The 21,153-nt window shown below is 42.9% G+C and overlaps 1 protein-coding gene across 1 annotated transcript; it reads left to right on the forward strand.

Moving 5' to 3' along the window:
* Window positions 1-2,159: 2,159 nt before the first annotated feature.
* LOC125515044 (TVP38/TMEM64 family membrane protein slr0305-like) lies at window positions 2,160-5,907 on the forward strand. The gene is made up of 5 exons (XM_048680461.1): window positions 2,160-2,344; window positions 3,432-3,705; window positions 4,467-4,703; window positions 4,791-5,008; window positions 5,345-5,907. The coding sequence occupies exons 1-5, from the start codon at window positions 2,298-2,300 to the stop codon at window positions 5,592-5,594; spliced, it is 1,026 nt and encodes a 341-aa protein (XP_048536418.1). The 5' UTR covers window positions 2,160-2,297; the 3' UTR covers window positions 5,595-5,907.
* The last annotated feature ends 15,246 nt before the right edge of the window (window positions 5,908-21,153 follow it).

A 21,153-nucleotide genomic window follows, 5' to 3' on the forward strand; every position in this document is an offset into this window, starting at 1 on the left:
CAATGAGCTAGTCAAGTAGAGGCATATTAGTGACATACTGTTTGTCTATGTATTCACACATGTATTATGTTTCCTGTTAATACAATTTTAGCATGAATAATAAACATTTATCATGATAGAAGGAAATAAATAATAACTTTATTATTGCCTCTAGGGCATATTTTCTTCACTAACCGCCGCAGCCATAACACGTTTGACATAACTAACAAAGTAATCTTCAAATTCAAAGCCAAAGATGACGAGTGTGACCAAATTGTGGTGCTGGAAATTAGTTGCGGCCGAACCCCACTCTACACCCTTGTTCTTGCTATAGAATTATTTTTCCTCTTCTCCTCGTCCATTTCCATTGAACACAAATCATCCCATAACTGCCTGTCAACAATGGGAGAAATATAAAAATAAACTGTCAATGAGCACCCTTGTTCTGGCTAAAATAGATCTTTAGGTAAGCACATACTGTAATGTATAGCTCCTTCAGTAAGGGCACGGCTTCAAGAATGAACATTGTCCAGGTGAGATCACACCCTTCAGGAAGTTTAACTAGATCCACAAACCTTAGTTGGTGGAACACAGATGCCAGAGTTTGCGCCGGACATTATGGTTGCGCCCAAATCTGGAAGTATATGAAAGTGATTAGTAGCAATTTAGGCTATGCAGAATATGAAAGTGATCCTAGCAAGGCCAAGGTGAGACAACAACATATATGATGCTTGCAAGGTAGAAGTAAATGAGTTAGGGTTAACCAAAGAACCGTGGAGACGGGGATGTATTCAGATATTCACTTTCTTGAAGGGGAACCTATTCATCATTGGAGGGGCACATGTTACCACGAAGGCCCATGCTATTCTCCTTGAGATATCACCATAAAGACGATTCTCAACCACTAGTAGTAGACCTTGGGGTGACCTCCAAACCAGTAGGGGCAGTCAAGGAAGTGGCATGCGGCATGGCGGCTATTAAGCGACTCTCTTTTCGGTGGAATAACAGTTGTGTCATTGGCAGGACAGTCACACATACAGCTACGGCATTGACATGAATAGTCACGAGAGGAAGAAATTGGTTGAAACTTTCTTCCCATCCGGACGGTTGGCTTTGGATTGCATATCAACACTTCCAGCCTCTAATTTTGAAGGCTCGTGGAATCTTTGAAGCCGCCTTCAAAAATTATGGGGAAAGATACGATGGTTATACTAGACCTGCTTTTATGTCTCAAACACCAAACGAGTGATTATTATGACGGCATAACACTGTCAAAATTGCTCTAACCATCCACGCATCCATGCACGATATGAAACTCACTATCACAGGCAAATTTCAAACAAGTGCACAAAAAGAATTATAGTAAGTTGACATGTTGCTGCAAAAATAAACCCAAATATTAAGTGTCATACGTGTGGTACAAAGCACTCCGACATTGAGGTTTTTTACAAATAAAGCTACCATCCGAAAAGAAAAACAAACAAAAAAAGACGAAACATGCCATCTGAAAAAAAGTTGTCATGCCTGACAACTAAAATTGTCACCCTCGCGTCACTAAACTTGCCATAAAAATGTTCAAAGTTGTCATGTGTTCATGCCACACGTGTGGCAGTTATTAAAATACAAAATCAAACTATTAACCAATGAAATGAAACGAGATGATTATTGTAAAGCCTCTCTACTGCTTCCTTTCAACACGATGAAGCCAGTTGCAATCGGCAACCCTCTAACTTATACTTGTGTCATTCCTTTATACTTTTTTCGTTTCTAAATATTTGTCTTTCTAAAGATTCCAACAAGTGATTACATATAGAGCAAAATGAATGAATGTTCACACTAAAATATATCTATATACATCCGTATGTGGTATTTCATTTGGAACTCTAAAAAGATAAATATTTAGGAACGGAGGAAGTATATTTTAAAAATAACAAATCCGCGGCCTTCTATAGAAAAGAAAACTTCTAGACGAAAGAAAGTCGCACCAAGACACGACCAGAATTCATTCACCGGTGCGGTGTCGCCACGAGCACCGTGGATATAGAAGCACCGTGGATATAGAAGCACGATAGAAAGAGTCGACCGCGGACATGCTTCCCTTTGGTTCGAAGCAAACCGGCCGGCCACCAACCAACCAACGCTCCCGAATCTATCCATCATATCAAACCTTCCGCCGCCGGTGAGCTACCCGCAGCGCCGGACTGCCGCCCGCCCGCCCGCCCTGCTCTGCTCCGGTTCTCTCCGCTCCTCCGCCCCTCCGCCGCGAGCTCCCGGAGACCCAACGGAGAAGGGAGGGGAGAAGAAGCAAAGCCTCGGACATGGCACGCGTCCTCCCTCTGGATATCGAGCCCGGGGAGGCGCACAGGTAGCACCCCGTCCTCCCGAGCCACCGCATGCAGTTTCTGCTTCTTTTTTATTTATTTTCCTGCTCGGATTTCGCCATGCTTGTTGTTTTTATCCGTGGAGCGGAGCTATTTTTGGAAATTCGGTGCTCGGCGATGTATGCCTATCGTCGAGGCGAAAACCTAGCCCTCGAGGCCGCCACAATAAAGCCGCCGCTCCTCTCCTCGCCGGTGGCGCCGGGGCCTCTAGGCCGTCCCCCTTCCGCCCCCGCGGATCCCTTCTCCCCGACCTCGTCGCCGCGCTCGTCCTGGACGGCGACGGACGCCGGCTAGATGGCCAGCTTGGTTAATGTCATCCTTTTTCCCCATTCTTGCTCGTCTAATAAATCCCCGCCTCCTTAAAAATTATTGTTTGTCCATCTCATAGACAAAATAAATTCTAGTACTGCAAGTATGCCATATCTGCACTTTTTAGTTTGATGCGTGGGGTGAGGTTGGGGGGGATTGGGGATGGATGTTGATCCAAGGGTTTCGAAAGATTTAAGAATCGTTGTTCAGGCAACTTATGAGTATGTTACATCCTGATGTTGGCTGCTCTCAGATTATCTAATCTTATTTTCCTTTGGATCGTTGCTTCCCTGTGGCCAAATATCATATCATGGTTTTAAAGATAACAGGAGCCTAGGATTCATTTAGGAGCACATATCTCCACTCCTAATTTCACTAGGATAACAGGTGTCGCATTACTCGACGTTTTTCTTTGATAATAGTTTAATGCTGTATCCAGTTTGGGAATCTTACTTGCACTAGCATGTTACATCCATCCATGCTGCTTTTAACTATCATGATTCAGTCACTGTTTGTTAACACTACACCATGCTACCCAAACCAGTGCATTTTGAGTTCAGTAATATGTGGGTGAATAAGCTGTAACCCCGATTGTTGTTTTAAGGAAATAACATGGAGTTGGGCCTGTGCGACTCTAATTTAGATAAGGATCTGTCACATGTCAACCTTAACCTTACATCTATGACACGAATTAATAACATCTCTACATTCGTGGGCAGCATCAGTACCTTTATTTGATAATATTTCCTGGCTTGTAAACAGAGCTGGTGAGACGGTTGCTAGCACGCCAAGCTCTTCAGCTGTGGTGTCATGCAATAGAATCGAGCATTCTGAGCAAAACATAAAGGACGACGAATACGCGATGCTGATGACGCCAGCTCAACATGCAACGGCTGACAACAACACAGAAATTTTACCTCAGCAACCCAAGTCAAGTCACTTCAGTTGGTGGATGACAGCTCTGCTTGTCTGCTTCCTTCTTATAATGGCAACTTATATCTTTGTGAAATTTGGAGCCCCCTTTGCCTTTGAGAAGGTGGGTGCTGATACCTTCTGTGCAAAATAAAATTTCTTCCTTACAGGGTAATTTTAGGCAGCTCACTGGAATGCCAGTCGACTTCCATTCTTCTTGTTACCTTTCACTGAATTTCACGAAATGCATCTCAGAACCAACTGATGTTGGCTCATTGGTTGACTCTTCGGTAGTTAGCCATTTTGGGATGTGATCTTTTGCTTGGTCTGTATCGGTCCATAGGCTTTTTTTATATAATAATCAGGTACTTTAAGGTGGCATGCATCTATAAATTCCATGGGACAATCATAAAGCTTCAAGTCGTTATCACACTGCTCATTTTTATGTTTGGTTGTCCTTCAATATACTTGAATAGCAGTATAGCACCAGTGAGGCATTCAACTTAATACTTTTGGTTTTTGTCGAACATGTCTGTTATATGTTTCCTTTTGTCACATCTGCTTAGATCTCAAGCATATGTTCAGAGTCCAGCTTGTAATTTTCAGGAATTACTGTTACACCATTGACATGAATATTCTGGTTGGTTCATATAATTAGAATGCTATTTGTTTAGTGAATGCATATGTGGCATACTGAACTTTGGGAGAAATTTTAGTTGTATGTATGAAAATATCAATTGTGTCATGTTTTTGAGCTATGTTGTGCATGTGTACTCTTTAATCTTATTCTCTCTTTTTTATGAAGAAGATTTTGAGTTGGGTTGTTGAAACAGAACATCTACGCTAATATGTATATATGTATTTTCTTGTGTTTGTTACTTGCAGATTCTTTTTCCAATCATGAAATGGGAAGCAAGTGCCTTTGGCCGTCCAGTATTGGCTCTTGTCCTCGTCGCATCTTTGGCTCTCTTCCCACTCATTTTAGTCCCCTCTGGACCTTCTATGTGGTTAGCAGGAATGATCTTCGGTTATGGCTGGGGTTTCGTGATTATTATTGTTGGGACTACTCTTGGCATGGTTGGGGCATATTGGATCGGCTCATTGTTCCGCGAGCGACTACTTGTAAGATTCCTCAGACTTGCATCTTTTCTCTACCTGAGGAGCTGTGTCTTAATATCTTCTCTGTTTTGTTCCTTTTTTTCAATGCAGGCATGGTTAAAGAGATGGCCTCAGCAGATAGCTCTAATAAAGCTTGCTGGCGAAGGGAGTTGGTTCCACCAGTTTCGAGTGGTTGCACTATTCAGAGTCTCACCGTTTCCATACTCGATTTTTAACTATGCCGTGGCCGTGACAGAAATCAAATTCAGCCCTTATGTATGTGGTTCAGTTGCCGGAATGACACCTGAGGCATTCATCTATATCTATAGGTATATACAGATATCCACATTACAGATTATGGATTTACTAAATTCCGCTTTATCATTTTGTCATGACTATTGAGGCCATGCATCTAGGTTTATTGTGCATCTGTCATCTGATTAATGCCCTTATATAACAAAATAGTACATGGATTGCCGATCGTTAACCAATTCTTTTCTAGTAGAGCGTGCAGTATTTGGTAGACATGCGTCATAATCTATACATTTCTGCTCTTGATAAGCAGGAGTTTTCTTGCTGCTGATTTAAGCTAGACTGTAGTAACCCAAACAGAGACATCTCTCAAAGTAGTGATGACTTACTGATCTTGCTTAATGCTTATGCAGCGGGCGGTTGATACGTACGTTGGCCGATGTGAAGTATGGCAAGCATAAGTTGACTACAGTGGAGATAGTCTACAGCATAATCTCGTTCGTCGCTGCCGCTGCCCTCACGGCCGCCTTCACAGTTTACGCCAAGAAGTCGCTAAACAACATAAAAGGCCCAGATGATATCTCAGAGGACCACCAACCTGCTGCTGGCTCTGCTGGGGTGACTGCACTAAAAAATGGCCATCAGGACGTGCATATCCTGTAGCTTTTACATGTCGTATGATGTCTGTATTCATTCAATTCACCAGAGAAAAATAGGTAGCTAGGCTCTGACAGCAGGTGGATGCACCTGTCTAACTAGATAAATATGTATGGTTTTACTACTCCCTCTGTTCACTGTTATAAGGCGTGTAGACGTGCAAAACAACTCGATTTCAGTTGTCTGAAATGACTTATAAAAATGAACGGAGGGAGTACTTGATTAGTTTCATGTGGTTAATCACCCAACATGTATTTTGGCCTTGTTGTTGGCGACTGGAAATTTGGCCTTCTCTTGAGGTGCATATATTTTTCGTTTAGGTGTTTCGTATGGCAGTGCATCAGAGTTTGCTATGGCACACTGTTTCAGATGTGCATAGTGCGTGTCTAAGCTTTGTGCACTCTGCGGGATTTCACGATTCAATCCTCGTTGAGAAACGCCTTCTGATTTATTTTTTCAAAAAAGGAGATGAAACCCTGGCCTCTGATGCATACAATTATTTTTATTAGTTACTCCCTCCGTTCACAAATACTATAAAATAAGTTTCTTTTTTCATTTTAGCTGCACATCAATTGCGGTCGGTTGATTTTCACATGAAGGGAGGAACAACGGAGGGAAGGAAGGAGCTTGCCGTGGGGAAGGATTAAACTTGTTGGAGAAGGCTGCCTCATTATCTATCTTGGGGGGTGGTGGTGGTGGGGGGGGGGGGGGTTGCAAGTTTGCCGGAGAAAAACTGGCCATTGCCGGGGCTAGCGGGATGGCCCGGGGCGAAATGGCGTGGCAGCGCCACTGACCGCGGGCAGTGGTGGCCGGTGGTACGTTGGGCGGTTCGGGAAGATAAAGAACTTGAGTGCTGGAGGTTGAAGATGCAATCTTGATGAAAGGACATGCGGTGCCCCCATGTGTGGTTTTGGTAATTGATGACATTCTCTATGGACTAATGGTTGCATTGAGTTATATTTAAAGGATTTTTCCATAGGCATTTCTTGAAGTCCATGTATTGGTTTTAAGGAGTTTATGGGTTGACCAAGGTGCTATTAAAGAATTATCCAAAGATTGGTCATGTGAGTGTTGAACTTATTGCAAACATGTCTTGAAAAAGAACATTGTGTGATCATTCATGTTTACCTTCAAGACATCATCCAAATGAAGAGAGTTGGAAAGATTTAAGGTTGATCAAGACTAAGTCAAGAGTGAATCAAGTTGATCAACTCACAAAGCGTAGAAAATGTACCGAGAGGGATCAAGTGATCCCATGGTATGGTAAGCATTGTCCATTGCACTTTGTGTACTAACCCATGTTCTATGTGAGAGTCTATGTGGGGTTAGGTACGTGTCCATGGGCTTGCATCAAGAGGAAGATATCATACAACCCATGGAAAGGATGACATCAAGTGGTGGTCGTCATCAAGATTGCCGTGTGCAAGTTCAAGTGGAGCATCACGAAGAGATCAAGTGCTTGAAGCTTGCCATCCAGTTTGGTGTCAATGGACTTGTGAAGATGTGCCAAAGAGTGGCTCACCCATAATGGACTATGGGGGAGCGATCATCTAGTCTCCATCGAGCCAACACAATCAAGAAAGGTGGTCCAACTTGAGGGAGTCAAGATCGTCATCATCTAGCTCAAGTGGACCATGTGCAAGGAAAATGTTTGCCCTTGATAGGTTTTCTATTTTATCGGTCTCATGGTGGTAGTTGGGAGACCGGGTTATAGGATCGTTTGCCGTACTATCAAGGGGGGCTCTCAAGTTGGTAGCTTGATCATATCGTTAGTAGATAGCTCAAACCATTGCATCCTTGCATCATGTTTCTTGATTCTTATTTGGTTCTCTTTGTGAGTCTTAGAGCTTATGGTCATCTTAATGACAAGCTTGAGTTCATCGAAAACGGAGTTCGCATGCGTCTTCTATGATGTTTTCAGTTTGGAGGTTTTACCGGTCTTATCCGAGGAAGGGTTCTCACCATTTTCTTATGGGCCTTTCTTAATTTGCTTCTTATTGTTATTTCTATCAAGATTGTGTTAGCCCTTGTCGCTAGCTTTCCAACAGACTTGGTTTCGTCGAATTCGGAGTCCGTTTGTAAAAGTTGTGTCAGTTTTGGTGTTCTGAAAAGGCTGCAGCGGTACTACCGCGAACAGGAGCAGATGTAATTTTTTACTACCGCTCTTGGGAGCGGTACTACCGCTTGGGGCAGTACTACCGCGGCTACTTCTGTGGCTACTTTCGCTCGGGACCAAAAACTCGTCACAAGTCCAGTGGTGGTAGGCATGGATGTAATCTTTTAGTACCGCTCGCAAGCAGTAGTACCGCTACCCTTAGCAGTAGTACCGCTACCCCTAGCGGTAGTACCGTGAGGTCAAGCAGTACTACCGCTCCGATGGTTCTTCTGGCTTTTTTGCCTCCTCGCTGTTGTGTTTCAAAGGGCTTTTACCGCCCTAGCGGTAGTACCGCTCCTTGGAGTGGTAGTACCGCTCGGTGCGGGCTGTGAGCATAACGGTTGGATTTTTCTTCACCTATAAAAGGGGGTCTTCTTCCCCAATGAACCTTATCCTTTGAGCTCGTGTTCTTCCCCCATTGTTGACCTTCTTCGAGCTTACTAACTCTCAATCCCTCCATGGATTCTTGCTAGTTTTTGAGGGAAAAGAAAGAGGAGATCTAGATCCAAATTTTCACCAATCACTTTCTCCTCTATGTGAGGGGAACCCCTTGGATCTAGATCTTGGAGTTCTTGGTGTTCTCCTTCTTGTTCTTCCTCTCATTTTCCTCCCTAACATTAGTTGCTTCGGTGGGATTTGAGAGAGAAGGACTTGGGCACTCCGTGTGCCCTTGCCATTACATTTGGTGCATCGGTTTAAGTTCTCCACGGTGATACGTGGAAGTTACAAGTTGAGAAGCTTATTACTCTTGGGTGCTTGGTACCCTTGAGCTTGTTCCTCTTGGGTGCTTGGGCGCCCTAGACGGTTGGTGGTGTTCGGAGCTCAATCATTGTGGTGTAAAGCTCCGCGCAAGCGTCGGGGTCTCCAATTAGGTTGCGGAGATCGCCCCGAGAAATTTGACGGGTACCGGTGACCGCCCCCAAGGGTTGCCAAAGTGTACGGGTTCGGCGACCGCCCCCAAGGGTTGCCATTTGTACGGGTTCGGTGACCGCCCTCAAGGGTCCCTTAGTGGAATCACGGCATCTTGCATTGTGCGAGGGCGTGAGGAGATTACGGTGGCCCTAGTGGCTTCTTGGGGAGCATTGTGCCTCCACACCGCTCCAAACGGAGATTAGCATCCGCAAGGGTGTGAACTTCGGGATACATCGTCGTCTCCGCGTGCCTCGGTTATCTCTTACCCGAGCCCTTTACTTGTGCACTTTACTTTGTGATAGCCATATTGTTTCTTGTCATATATCTTGCTATCACCTAAGTAGTTTTTCTTGCTTAGCATAAGTTGTTGGTGCACATAGGTGAGCCTAGTTGTTGTATGTTTTGTGCTTGACAAATTAACCACTAGGTTTATTCCGCATTTGTTCAAGCCTCAACCATAATTATTTTAAAGCGCCTATTCACCCCCCTCTAGGCGACATCCACGATCTTTCAATTGGTATCAGAGCCTCGTCTCTCTTTGTTAGGATTAACCGCCTAGAGAGTAAAGATGTCGACTAGGGGATTAGGATTCTCTCACACTCTTAGTTTCGATGGCACAAATTTTGATGTTTAGGTAATTCGCATGATTAATCTCTTTAGGATTATGGACCCAAATTTAGAGAGAATTGTAGATATGGGTTTTTCTTCTCCAAAGGATCCGCAAAGATTATCTTTAGAGGATGAGAAAAACTCTTATCTCAATGATCAAGCTTCTAATGTGCTTTTCGATGCTTTGAGCAATGTAGTTATATTTCAACTCATGCCTTTCTGGGATGCTCATGAGTTGTGGACAAAGCTTTAAGATAAATATGGCGTGTCCAAGTTTTGTGCGGATGATAGTTCTCCCTCCATCTCTGGCCGTGTTGTGTTCTCAACTTCTTCTACTTCACCTACATGTGGTTTGCCACAAGGGACATGGTGAGTAGTGGTGTTCATTGCAATGATGATAGTGGGCTTAGTTTTGATAATCCTTCATCACTTTCTTGTTGCGATGCTTCATCTTTGGACTCTAGAACTTCGATCACTCCAAATGTTTCACATGCTTGTGTTGATAGTCCTTGCATATCATGTACAAATTGCTTGACTAAATCTCATGATGATATGCTTGCTATGTCTTGTTGCCATGATAAAAATTCATGTATTTTCTCGAGTTGTTGTGCTAACAATGTAGAGGAAATCCAACACTCCATGGAACAAGATGTGGTCTTGAATGGTGCTTCAAGGGATCCCACATCATCATCTATTGCTTTTTGCCTTGTGGCCAAGGCTTCAAAGGTATCTCCCACTTTGAATCCCAATATATCTTGTGATAATATTGATGATGGCAAGAGTGATGATGATGTCGATTATGATGAAGAGAATGATGATGTTGCCTCCTTAAAAGTTAAGGGGGAAATAATTTTTAAAGTTCTTCTTAAGAATAAAATTGCTCGTTCCAACTTCATGGAAATCATGTCTATTGCTATTTAGGGCAAGAAATATATTGATGAGTTGGAATCTCGTCTTGAGGAGCATGAGGTCACCATTGATAAAATGGAAGGTCATGAGCGTGATTACGCTAATGAGATTGCGGACCTCTCTCAAGCTCTTAAACTTGAACAAACCACCAAGGAATCTCTTGAGGAGACTTTTGCTCTAGAGTTATCTAGAGTGAAGGAATCTCATGATAGAGCTCTTGAGGTGGCCAATGTTTTTGAAACTAAAAATGCTAAGCTTGAAGTTGCTCATGCTAGACTCCTTGAGGATTTTGAGCACCTCAAAAATGGCTCAAGGGTCATCAAGGGTGAGCTCATAAAACTCACCGAGTCTCATGCTCAACTTGAAGCTTCTTATTTAAAAGATCTTGCCAAGTTGCCTTCTCCTTTTGTTGTTAATAATGATGCTTGTGCTACTAACTCTATTTCTTGTGAAACATCCATTTTAAAGGAGAACGTTGAGCTACGGGCTCAACTTGAGTTGCTATCTAGCAATTATGGGAAATTGGAAGAAAGCCATGAAAAGCTCTCAAGCTCTCATGATGATCTTCTAGTATCCCATAATGTGCTAAAGATAACTCATGAGGTCATGATTTCTAAGGTAACATCTAGTGAGCCTCATGTGGACACTAGCACTATTTTTAGTCAAAATGCTATATTGCCTTGTGCTAGTCCTCGCGATTCATCCATGCATAACATTGGTACATCTTGTGATGAATTGCTTTTCTTGCCTTGTTGCTCTAACGATGAAGCTTATACTTCCTCTAGTGCTTGTGTTGAGACTAACCATGTAGAGGAAATCAAAGAGTTCAAGGCCCAAGTCACTTCTTTGAAGAAAGATTCGGAAAAGTGTCATGAAGGGAAGGCCACACTCAACAATATCTTGAGTGTACAAAAATCCCCCAATGAAAAAGGTGGACTTGGATTCAACTCCAATAAGAAGAAGAAGTCCAAGAGCAACAATAAGAAGGGCCAAAAACAAGTCAAGAGTTCGGTCAAGATTATTTGCTTCAAGTGCAAAATTGAAGGGCACCATGTTAGATCTTGCCCATTGAATAAGAAGGCCATTAGTGACAAGCAACAAGGGAAGCGGATACAAGTGCATTCTCATGCTCAACCTCAAGTTGAAGAAAGGCCTCTTCCCAGGAAGACTCAAGCTAATGCTTCTCAAGTTGAGAAATCCAGTGAGAAGAAAGTGAAGAGTAATCGTTGCTACCTATGTCGTGAGAAAGGTCACCTCGCTTCTTCATGCACAAGTGGTAACTTATCCAACCCAATTATTATTGATGATGTCTATTCTCTTGGGAAGGATAAGGTTGGCAATGTGGTTGACAAGTTTGTTGGTACTCAAAGTGGTTTGAAGCAAAGAACCATTTGGGTAGCCAAGCCTATTGTGACTAACCTCTTAGGACCCAACTTTGTTGGGGACCAACTAGCTCAAACTTGATCAATAGGTGTTGTTGGAGGACATTGGAGACTTGGCTACTTTATGAAGAATTAAGGGGACTTCATCATTCTAATTGTCTCAAGCCAAGTTATTCAGATTATCAAGTTTCTATCTTATATCCAATGTTCCTCCATGCGGTAACTCGTGCTTAAAGTGTTTACACTGATAGCTACTTTCCCCTTTGCATGTTTGGTTTTGTTCCTTGCATGTGTTTGTATATGTTGTGCTTCCAACTTGTTTATCTTGAGCAATCAAGTATGTGTGTGTTGGTTTGCACATCATGTACGTGTGTGTCATGCATTGAGCCTTTTGCATCTTGTTCTTCTCTTAGTTGGCTCTTGTGAGATATTAATGGAATATCCCATTACGGGGAAGTGATGTGCTTTGTGTTGGAAATATGCCCTAGAGGCAATAATAAAATGATTATTATTATATTTCCTTGTTCATGATAATTGTCTATTATTCATGCTATAATTGTGTATCCGGAAATCATAATACATGTGTGAATACATAGACCATAACATGTCCCTAGTGAGCCTCTAGTTAACTAGCTCGTTGATCAACAGATAGTCATGGTTTCCTGACTATGGACATTGGATGTCATTGATAACGGGATCACATCATCGGGAGAATGATGTGATGGACAAGACCCAAGCATAGCACAAGATCGTGTAGTTCGTTTGCTAGAGCTTTTCCAATGTCAAGTATCATTTCCTTAGACCATGAGATCGTGTAACTCTCGGATGCCGTAGGAGTGCTTTGGGTGTACCAAACGTCACAACGTAACTGGGTGACTATAAAGGTATACTACAGGTATCCCCGAAAGTATCTGTTGGGTTGACACGGATCGAGACTGGGATTTGTCACTCCATATGACGGAGAGGTATCTCTGGGCCCACTCGGTAATGCATCATCATAATGAGCTCAATGTGACCAAGTGTTTGGTCACGGGATCATGCATTACGGTACAAGTAAAGTGACTTGCCGGTAACGAGATTGAACGAGGTATTGGGATACCGACGATCGAATCTCAGGCAAGTAACGTACCGATTGACAAAGGGAATTGAATACGGGATTGATTGAATCCTCGACATTGTGGTTCATCCGATGAGATCATCGTGGAACATGAGGGAGCCAACATGGGTATCCAGATCCCGCTGTTGGTTATTGACCGGAGAGTCTTCTCGGTCATGTCTGCGTGTCTCCCGAACTCGTAGGGTCTACACACTTAAGATTCGGTGACGCTAGGGTTGTAGAGATATTAGTATGCGGTAACCCGAAAGTTGTTCAGAGTCCCGGATGAGATCCCGGACGTCACGAGGAGTTCCGGAATGGTCCAGAGGTGAAGATTTATGTATAGGAAGTCCAGTTTCGGGGGTAATCGGTATTGTACCGGGACCACCGGAAGGGTCCCAGGGGTCCACCGGGTGGGGCCACCTATCTCGGAGGGCCCCATGGGCTGAAGTGGGAGGGGAACCAGCCCCTGGTGGGCTGGTGCGCCCCCCATGTGAAGGAAATATGCCCTAGAGGCAATAATAAAGTTATTATTTATTTCCTTATATCATGATAAATGTTTATTATTCATGCTAGAATTGTATTAACCGGAAACATAATACATGTGTGAATACATAGACAAACAGAGTGTCACTAGTATGCCTCTACTTGACTAGCTCGTTAATCAAAGATGGTTATGTTTCCTAACCATGGACAAAGAGTTGTTATTTGATTAACGGGATCACATCATTAGTTGAATGATCTGATTGACATGACCCATTCCATTAGCTTAGCACCCGATCGTTTAGTATGTTGCTATTGCTTTCTTCATGACTTATACATGTTCCTATGACTATGAGATTATGCAACTCCCGTTTGCCGGAGGAACACTTTGTGTGGTACCAAACGTCACAACGTAACTGGGTGATTATAAAGGAGCTCTACAGGTGTCTCGAAAGGTACATGTTGGGTTGGCGTATTTCGAGATTAGGATTTGTCACTCCGATTGTCGGAGAGGTATCTCTGGGCCCTCTCGGTAATGCACATCACATAAGCCTTGCAAGCATTGCAACTAATGAGTTAGTTGTGAGATGATGTATTACGGAACGAGTAAAGAGACTTGCCGGTAACGAGATTGAACTAGGTATTGAGATACCGACGATCGAATCTCGGGCAAGTAACATACCGATGACAAAGGGAACAACGTATGTTGTTATGCGGTCTGACCGATAAAGATCTTCGTAGAATATGTATGAACCAATATGGGCATCCAGGTCCCGCTATTGGTTATTGACCGGAGACGTGTCTCGGTCATGTCTACATTGTTCTCGAACCCGTAGGGTCCGCACGCTTAAGGTTTCGATGACAGTTATATTATGAGTTTATGAGTTTTGATGTACTGAAGGAGTTCGGAGTCCCGGATGAGATCGGGGACATGACGAGGAGTCTCGAAATGGTCGAGACGTAAAGATCGATATATTGTACGACTATATTCGGACATCGGAAAGGTTCCGAGTGATTCAGGTATTTTTCGGAGTACCGGGTAGTTACGGGAGAAGCAATGGGCCTTGATGGGCTTTAGTGGGAAGAGGAGAAAGGGCCAAGGGGCGGCTGCGCCCCCCCTCCCCTCTGGTCCGAATTGGACTAGGGAAAAGGGGGCCGGCCACCTTTCCTTCTCCTCTACTTCCTTCTCCCTTCCTCCCCTCTTGGTGGACTCCTACTAGGACTTGGAGTCCTAGTAGGACTCCACATCCTGGCCGCACCAATTGCCTTGGCTGGCCTCCTCCTCCTCCATCTTTTATATACTGAGGCAAGGGGCACCCCATGAACAGAAGTTGATCTTCATGATCGTTCCTTAGCCGTGTGCGGTGCCCCCCTCCACCATATTCCACCTCGGTCATATTATAGCGGTGCTTAGGCGAAGCCCTGCGACGGTAGTACATCAAGATCGTCACCACGCCGTCGTGTTGACGGAATTCTTCCCCGACACTTTGCTGGATCGGAGTCCGGGGATCGTCATCGAGCTGAGCGTGTGCTAGAACTCGGAGGTGCCATAGTTTCGGTGCTTGATCGGTCGGGCCGTGGAGACGTACGACTACATCAACCAAACGCTTCTGTTGTCGATCTACAAGGGTACGTAGATCACACTCTCCCCTCTCGTTGCTATGCATCACCATGATCTTGCGTGTGCGTAGGAATTTTTTTGAAATTATTACGTTCCCCAACAGTGGCATCCGAGCCTAGGTTTTATATGTTGATGTTATATGCACGAGTATAACACAAGTGAGTTGTGGGCGATATAAGTCATACTGCTTACCAGCATGTCATACTTTGGTTCGGCGGTATTGTTGGACGAAGCGGTCCGGACCAACATTACGCGCACGCTTACGCGAGACCGGTTCTCCCGACGTGCTTTGCACATAGGTGGCTTGCGGGTGACAGTTTCTCCAACTTTAGTTGAACCAAGTGTGGCAACGCCCGGTCCTTGTGAAGGTTAAAACAGCACCAACTTGACAAACTACCGTTGTGGTTTTGATGCGTAGGTAAGATTGGTTCTTGCTTAAAGCCCGTAGCAGCCACGTAAAACATGCAACAACAAAGTAGAGGACGTCTAACTTGTTTTTGCAGGGCATGTTGTGATGTGATATGGTCAAGACATGATGCTAAATTTTATTGTATGAGATGATCATGTTTTGTAAGCGAGTTATCGGCAACTGGCAGGAGCCATATGGTTGTCGCTTTATTGTATGCAATGCAATCGCGATGTAATGCTTTACTTTATCACTAAGCGGTAGCGATAGTCGTGGAAGCATAAGATTGGCGAGACGACAACGATGCTACGATGGAGATCAAGGTGTCGCGCCGGTGACGATGGTGATCATGACGGTGCTTCGGAGATGGAGATCACAAGCACAAGATGATGATGGCCATATCATATCACTTATATTGATTGCATGTGATGTTTATCTTTTATTCTTCTTATCTTGCTTTGATTGACGGTAGCATTATAAGATGATCTCTCACTAAATTATCAAGAAGTGTTCTCCCTGAGTATGCACCGTTGCGAAAGTTCTTCGTGCTGAGACACCACGTGATGATCGGGTGTGATAGGTTCTACGTTCAAATACAACTGGTGCAAAACAGTTGCACACGCGGAATACTCAGGTTATACTTGACGAGCCAAGCATATACAGATATGGCCTCGGAACACAGAGACCGAAAGGTCTAGCGTGAATCATATAGTAGATATGATCAACATAGCGATGTTCACCAATGAAACTACTCCATCTCACATGATGATCGGACATGGTTTAGTTGATTTGGATCACGTAATCACTTAGAGGATTAGAGGGATGTCTATCTAAATGGGAGTTCTTAAGTAATATGATTAATTGAACTTAAATTTATCATGAAACTTAGTACTAGTAGTATTTTGCAAATTATGTTGTAGATCAATAGCTCGCGTTGTTGCTTCCCTGTGTTTATTTTGATATGTTCCTAGAGAAAATTGTGTTGAAAGATGTTAGTAGCAATGATGCGGATTGGATCCGTAACTTGAGGTTTATCCTCATTGCTGCACAGAAGAATTATGTCCTTGATGCACCGCTAGGTGACGGACCTATTGCAGGAGCAGATGCAGACGTTATGAACGTTTGGCTAGCTCAATATGATGACTACTTGATAGTTTAGTGCACCATGCTTAATGGCTTAGAATCGGGACTTCAAAGACGTTTTGAACGTCATGGAGCATATGAGATGTTCCAGGAGTTGAACCTAATATTTCAAGCAAATACCCGAGTTGAGAGATATGAAGTCTCCAACAAGTTCTATAGATAAAAGATGAGGAGAATCGCTCAACTAGTGAGCATGTGCCCAGATTGTCTGAGTACTACAATCGCTTGAATCAAGTGGGAGTTAATCTTCCAGATAAGATAGTGATTGACAGAATTCTCTAGTCACCATCACCAAGTTAGTAGAACTTCATGATGAACTATGATATGCAAGGGATAACGGAAACGATTCCCAAGCTCTTCGTAATGCGGAAATTGACGAAGGTAGAAATCGAGAAAAACATCAAGTGTTGATGGTAGACAAGACCACTAGTTTCAAGAAAAGGGCAGAGGGAAGAAGGGGAACTTCAAGAAGAACAGCAAGCAAGTTGCTGCTCAAGTGAAGAAGCCCAAGTCTGGTCCTAAGCCTGAGACTAAGTGCTTCTACTGCAAAGGGACTGGTCACTGGAAGCGGAACTACCCCAAGTGATTGGCGGATAAGAAGGATGGCAAAGTGAACATAAGTATATTTGATATACATGTTATTGATGTGTACTTTACTAGTGTTTATAGCAACCCCTCAGTATTTGATACTAGTTCAGTTGCTAAGATTAGTAACTCGAAACAGGAGTTGCAGAATAAACAGAGACTAGTTAAGGGTGAAGTGACGATGTGTGTTGGAAGTGGTTCCAAGATTGATATGATCATCATCGCACACTCCCTATACTTTCGGGATTAGTGTTGAACCTGAATAAGTGTTATTTGGTGTTTGCGTTGAGCATGAATATGATTTGATCATGTTTATTGTAATACGGTTATTCATTTAAGTAAGAGAATAAATTGTTGTTCTGTTTACATGAATAAAACCTTATATGGTTACACACCCAATGAAAATAGTTCGTTGGATCTCGATCGTAGTGATACACATAATCATAAATTTGAAACCAAAAGATGCAAAGTTAGTAATGATAGTGCAACTTATTTGTAGCACTGCCGTTTAGGTCATATTGGTGTAAAGCGCATGAAGAAACTCCATGCTGATGGGATTTTGGAATCACTTGATTATGAATCACTTGATGCTTGCGAACCATGCCTCATGGGCAAGATGACTAAGACTCCGTTCTCCGGAGCGAGCAACTGACTTATTGGAAATAATACATACTGATGTATGCGGTCCGATGAGTGTTAAGGCTCACGGCAAGTATTGTTATTTTCTGAACTTCACAGATGATTTGAGCAGATATGGGTATATCTACTTGATGAAACATAAGTCTGAAACATTTGAAAAGTTCAAAGAATTTCAGAGTGAAGTGGAAAAACATCGTGACAAGAAAATAAAGTTTCTACGATCTGATCGCAGAGACAAATATTTGAGTTACGAGTTTGGTCTTCAATTAAAACAATGTGGAATAGTTTCACAAACTCATGCCACATGGAACACCACAGCATAATGGTGTGTCCGAACGTCATAACCGTACTTTATTGGATATAGTGCAATCTATGATGTCTCTTACCGATCTACCACTATCGTTTTGGGGTTATGCATTAGAGACAGCTGCATTCACGTTAATAGGGCACCATCTAAATCCGTTGAGATGACACCATATGAACTATGGTTTGGCAAGAAACCTAAGCTGTCGTTTCTTAAAGTTTGGGACTGCGATGCTTATGTGAAAAAGTTTCAACATGATAAGCTCGAACCCAAATCGGAGAAGTAAATCTTCATAGGATAGCCAAAGGAAACTATTGGATACACCTTCTATCACAGATCCGAAGGCAAGATTTTTGTTGCTAAATTCGGAAACTTTCTAGAGAAGGAGTTTCTCTCGAAAGAAGTGAGTGGGAGGAAAGTAAAAAACTTGATAAGGTAATTGTACCTTCTCCCTTATTGGAAAGTAGTTCATCACAGAAATTTGTTCCTATGACTACTACACCAATTAGTGAGGAAGCTAATGATGATGATCATGTAACTTCAGATCAAGTTACTACCGAATCTCGCAGGTAAACCAGAGTGAGATCCGCACCAGAGTGGTACTGTAATCCTGTTCTGGAAGTCATGTTACTAGACCATGACAAACTTGCGAACTATGAGGAAGCGATGATGAGCCCAGATTCCGCAAAATGGCTTGAGGCCATGAAATCTGAGATGGGATCCATGTATGAGAATAAAGTATGGACTTTGGTTGACTTGCCCGATGATCGCCAAGCAATTGAGAATAAATGGATCTTCAAGAGGAAGACGGACGCGGATAGTAGTGTTATTATCTACAAAGCTAGAATTGTCGCAAAAGGTTTTCGACAAGTTCAAGGTGTTGACTACGATGAGAGTTTCTCACTCGTATCTATGCTTAAATCTGTCCGATTCATGTTAGCAATTGCCGCGTTTTATGAAATCTGGCAAATGGATAACAAAACTGCAATCCTTAATGGATTTCTTAAAGAAGAGTTGTATATGATGCAACCAGAAGTTTTTGTCAATCCTAAAAGTGTTAACAAAATATGCAAACTCCAGCGATCCATCTATGGACTGGTGTAAGCATCTCGGAGTTGGAATATACGCTTTGGTAAGTTGATCAAAGCATATAGTTTTATACAGACTTGCGGTGAAGCCTGTATTTACAAGAAAGTGAGTGGGAGCACTACAGCATTTCTGATAGGTATATGTGAATGACATATTGTTGATCGGAAATAATGTAGAATTATTCGCAAAGCATAAAGGAGTGTTTGAAAGGAGTTTTTCAAAGAAAGACCTCGGTGAAGTTGCTTACATATTGAGCATCAAGATCTATAGAGATAGATCAAGACGCTTGATAAGGTTTTTCAATAAATACATACCTTGACAAGATTTTGAAGTAGTTCAAAATGGAACAGACAAAGAAAGAGTTTCTTGCCTATGTTACAAGGTGTGAAATTGAGTAAGACTCAAAGCCCGACCACGGCAGAAGATAGAAAGAGAATGAATGTCATTCCCTATGCCTTGGTCATAGGTTCTATAAAGTATGCCATGCTGTGTACCAGATCTATTGTATACCCTACCACTGAGTTTGGCAAGGGAGTACAATAGTGATCTAGGAGTAGATCACTGGACAGCGGTCAAAATTATCCTTAGTGGAATAAGGATATGTTTCTCGATTATGGAAGTGAAAAAAGGTTCGTCGTAAAGGGTTACGCCGATGCAAGTTTTGACACTAATCTAGATGAATCTAAGTCTCAATCTAGATACATATTGAAAGTGGGAGCAATTAGCTAGAGTAGCTCCGTGCAGAGCATTGTTGACATAAATATTTGCAAAATACTTACGGATCTGAATATAACAGACCCGGTGACTAAAATTATCTCACAAGCAAAACATGATCACACCTTAGTACTCTTTGGGTGTTAATCACATAGCGATGTGAACTAGATTACTGACTCTAGTAAACCCTTTGGGTGTTGGTCACATATCGATGTGGACTATGGGTGTTAATCACATGGTGATGTGAACTATTGCTATTAAATCACATGGCGATGTGAACTAGATTATTGACTCTAGTGCAAGTGGGAGACTGAAGGAAATATGCCCTAGAGGCAATAATAAAGTTATTATTTATTTCCTTATATCATGATAAATGTTTATTATTCATGCTAGAATTGTATTAACCGGAAACATAATACATGTGTGAATACATAGACAAACAGAGTGTCACTAGTATGCCTCTACTTGACTAGCTCGTTAATCAAAGATGGTTATGTTTCCTAACCATGGACAAAGAGTTGTTATTTGATTAACGGGATCACATCATTAGTTGAATGATCTGATTGACATGACCCATTCCATTAGCTTAGCACCCGATCGTTTAGTATGTTGCTATTGCTTTCTTCATGACTTATACATGTTCCTATGACTATGAGATTATGCAACTCCCGTTTGCCGGAGGAACACTTTGTGTGCTACCAAACGTCACAACGTAACTGGGTGATTATAAAGGAGCTCTACAGGTGTCTCCAAAGGTACATGTTGGGTTGACGTATTTCGAGATTAGGATTTGTCACTCCGATTGTCGGAGAGGTATCTCTGGGCCCTCTCGGTAATGCACATCACATAAGCCTTGCAAGCATTGCAACTAATGAGTTAGTTGTGAGATGATGTATTACGGAACGAGTAAAGAGACTTGCCGGTAACGAGATTGAACTAGGTATTGATACCGACGATCGAATCTCGGGCAAGTAACATACCGATGACAAAGGGAACAACGTATGTTGTTATGCGGTCTGACCGATAAAGATCTTCGTAGAATATGTAGGAGCCAATATGGGCATCCAGTCCCGCTATTGGTTATTGACCGGAGACGTGTCTCGGTCATGTCTACATTGTTCTCGAACCCGTAGGGTCCGCACGCTTAAGGTTTCGATGACAGTTATATTATGAGTTTATGAGTTTTGATGTACCGAAGGAGTTCGGAGTCCCGGATGAGATCGGGGACATGATGAGGAGTCTCGAAATGGTCGAGACGTAAAGATCGATATATTGGACGACTATATTCGGACATCGGAAAGGTTCCGAGTGATTCGGGTATTTTTCGGAGTACCGGGTAGTTACGGGAGAAGCAATGGGCCTTGATGGGCTTTAGTGGGAAGAGGAGAAAGGGCCAAGGGGCTGCTGCGCCCCCCTCCCCTCTGGTCCGAATTGGACTAGGGAAAAGGGGGCCGGCCACCTTTCCTTCTCCTCCACTTCCTTCTCCCTTCCTCCCCTCTTGGTGGACTCCTACTAGGA

Source organism: Triticum urartu, chromosome 6 (assembly GCF_003073215.2).
Source record: "Triticum urartu cultivar G1812 chromosome 6, Tu2.1, whole genome shotgun sequence".
In the NCBI taxonomy this organism is placed as follows: Eukaryota; Viridiplantae; Streptophyta; class Magnoliopsida; order Poales; family Poaceae; genus Triticum; species Triticum urartu.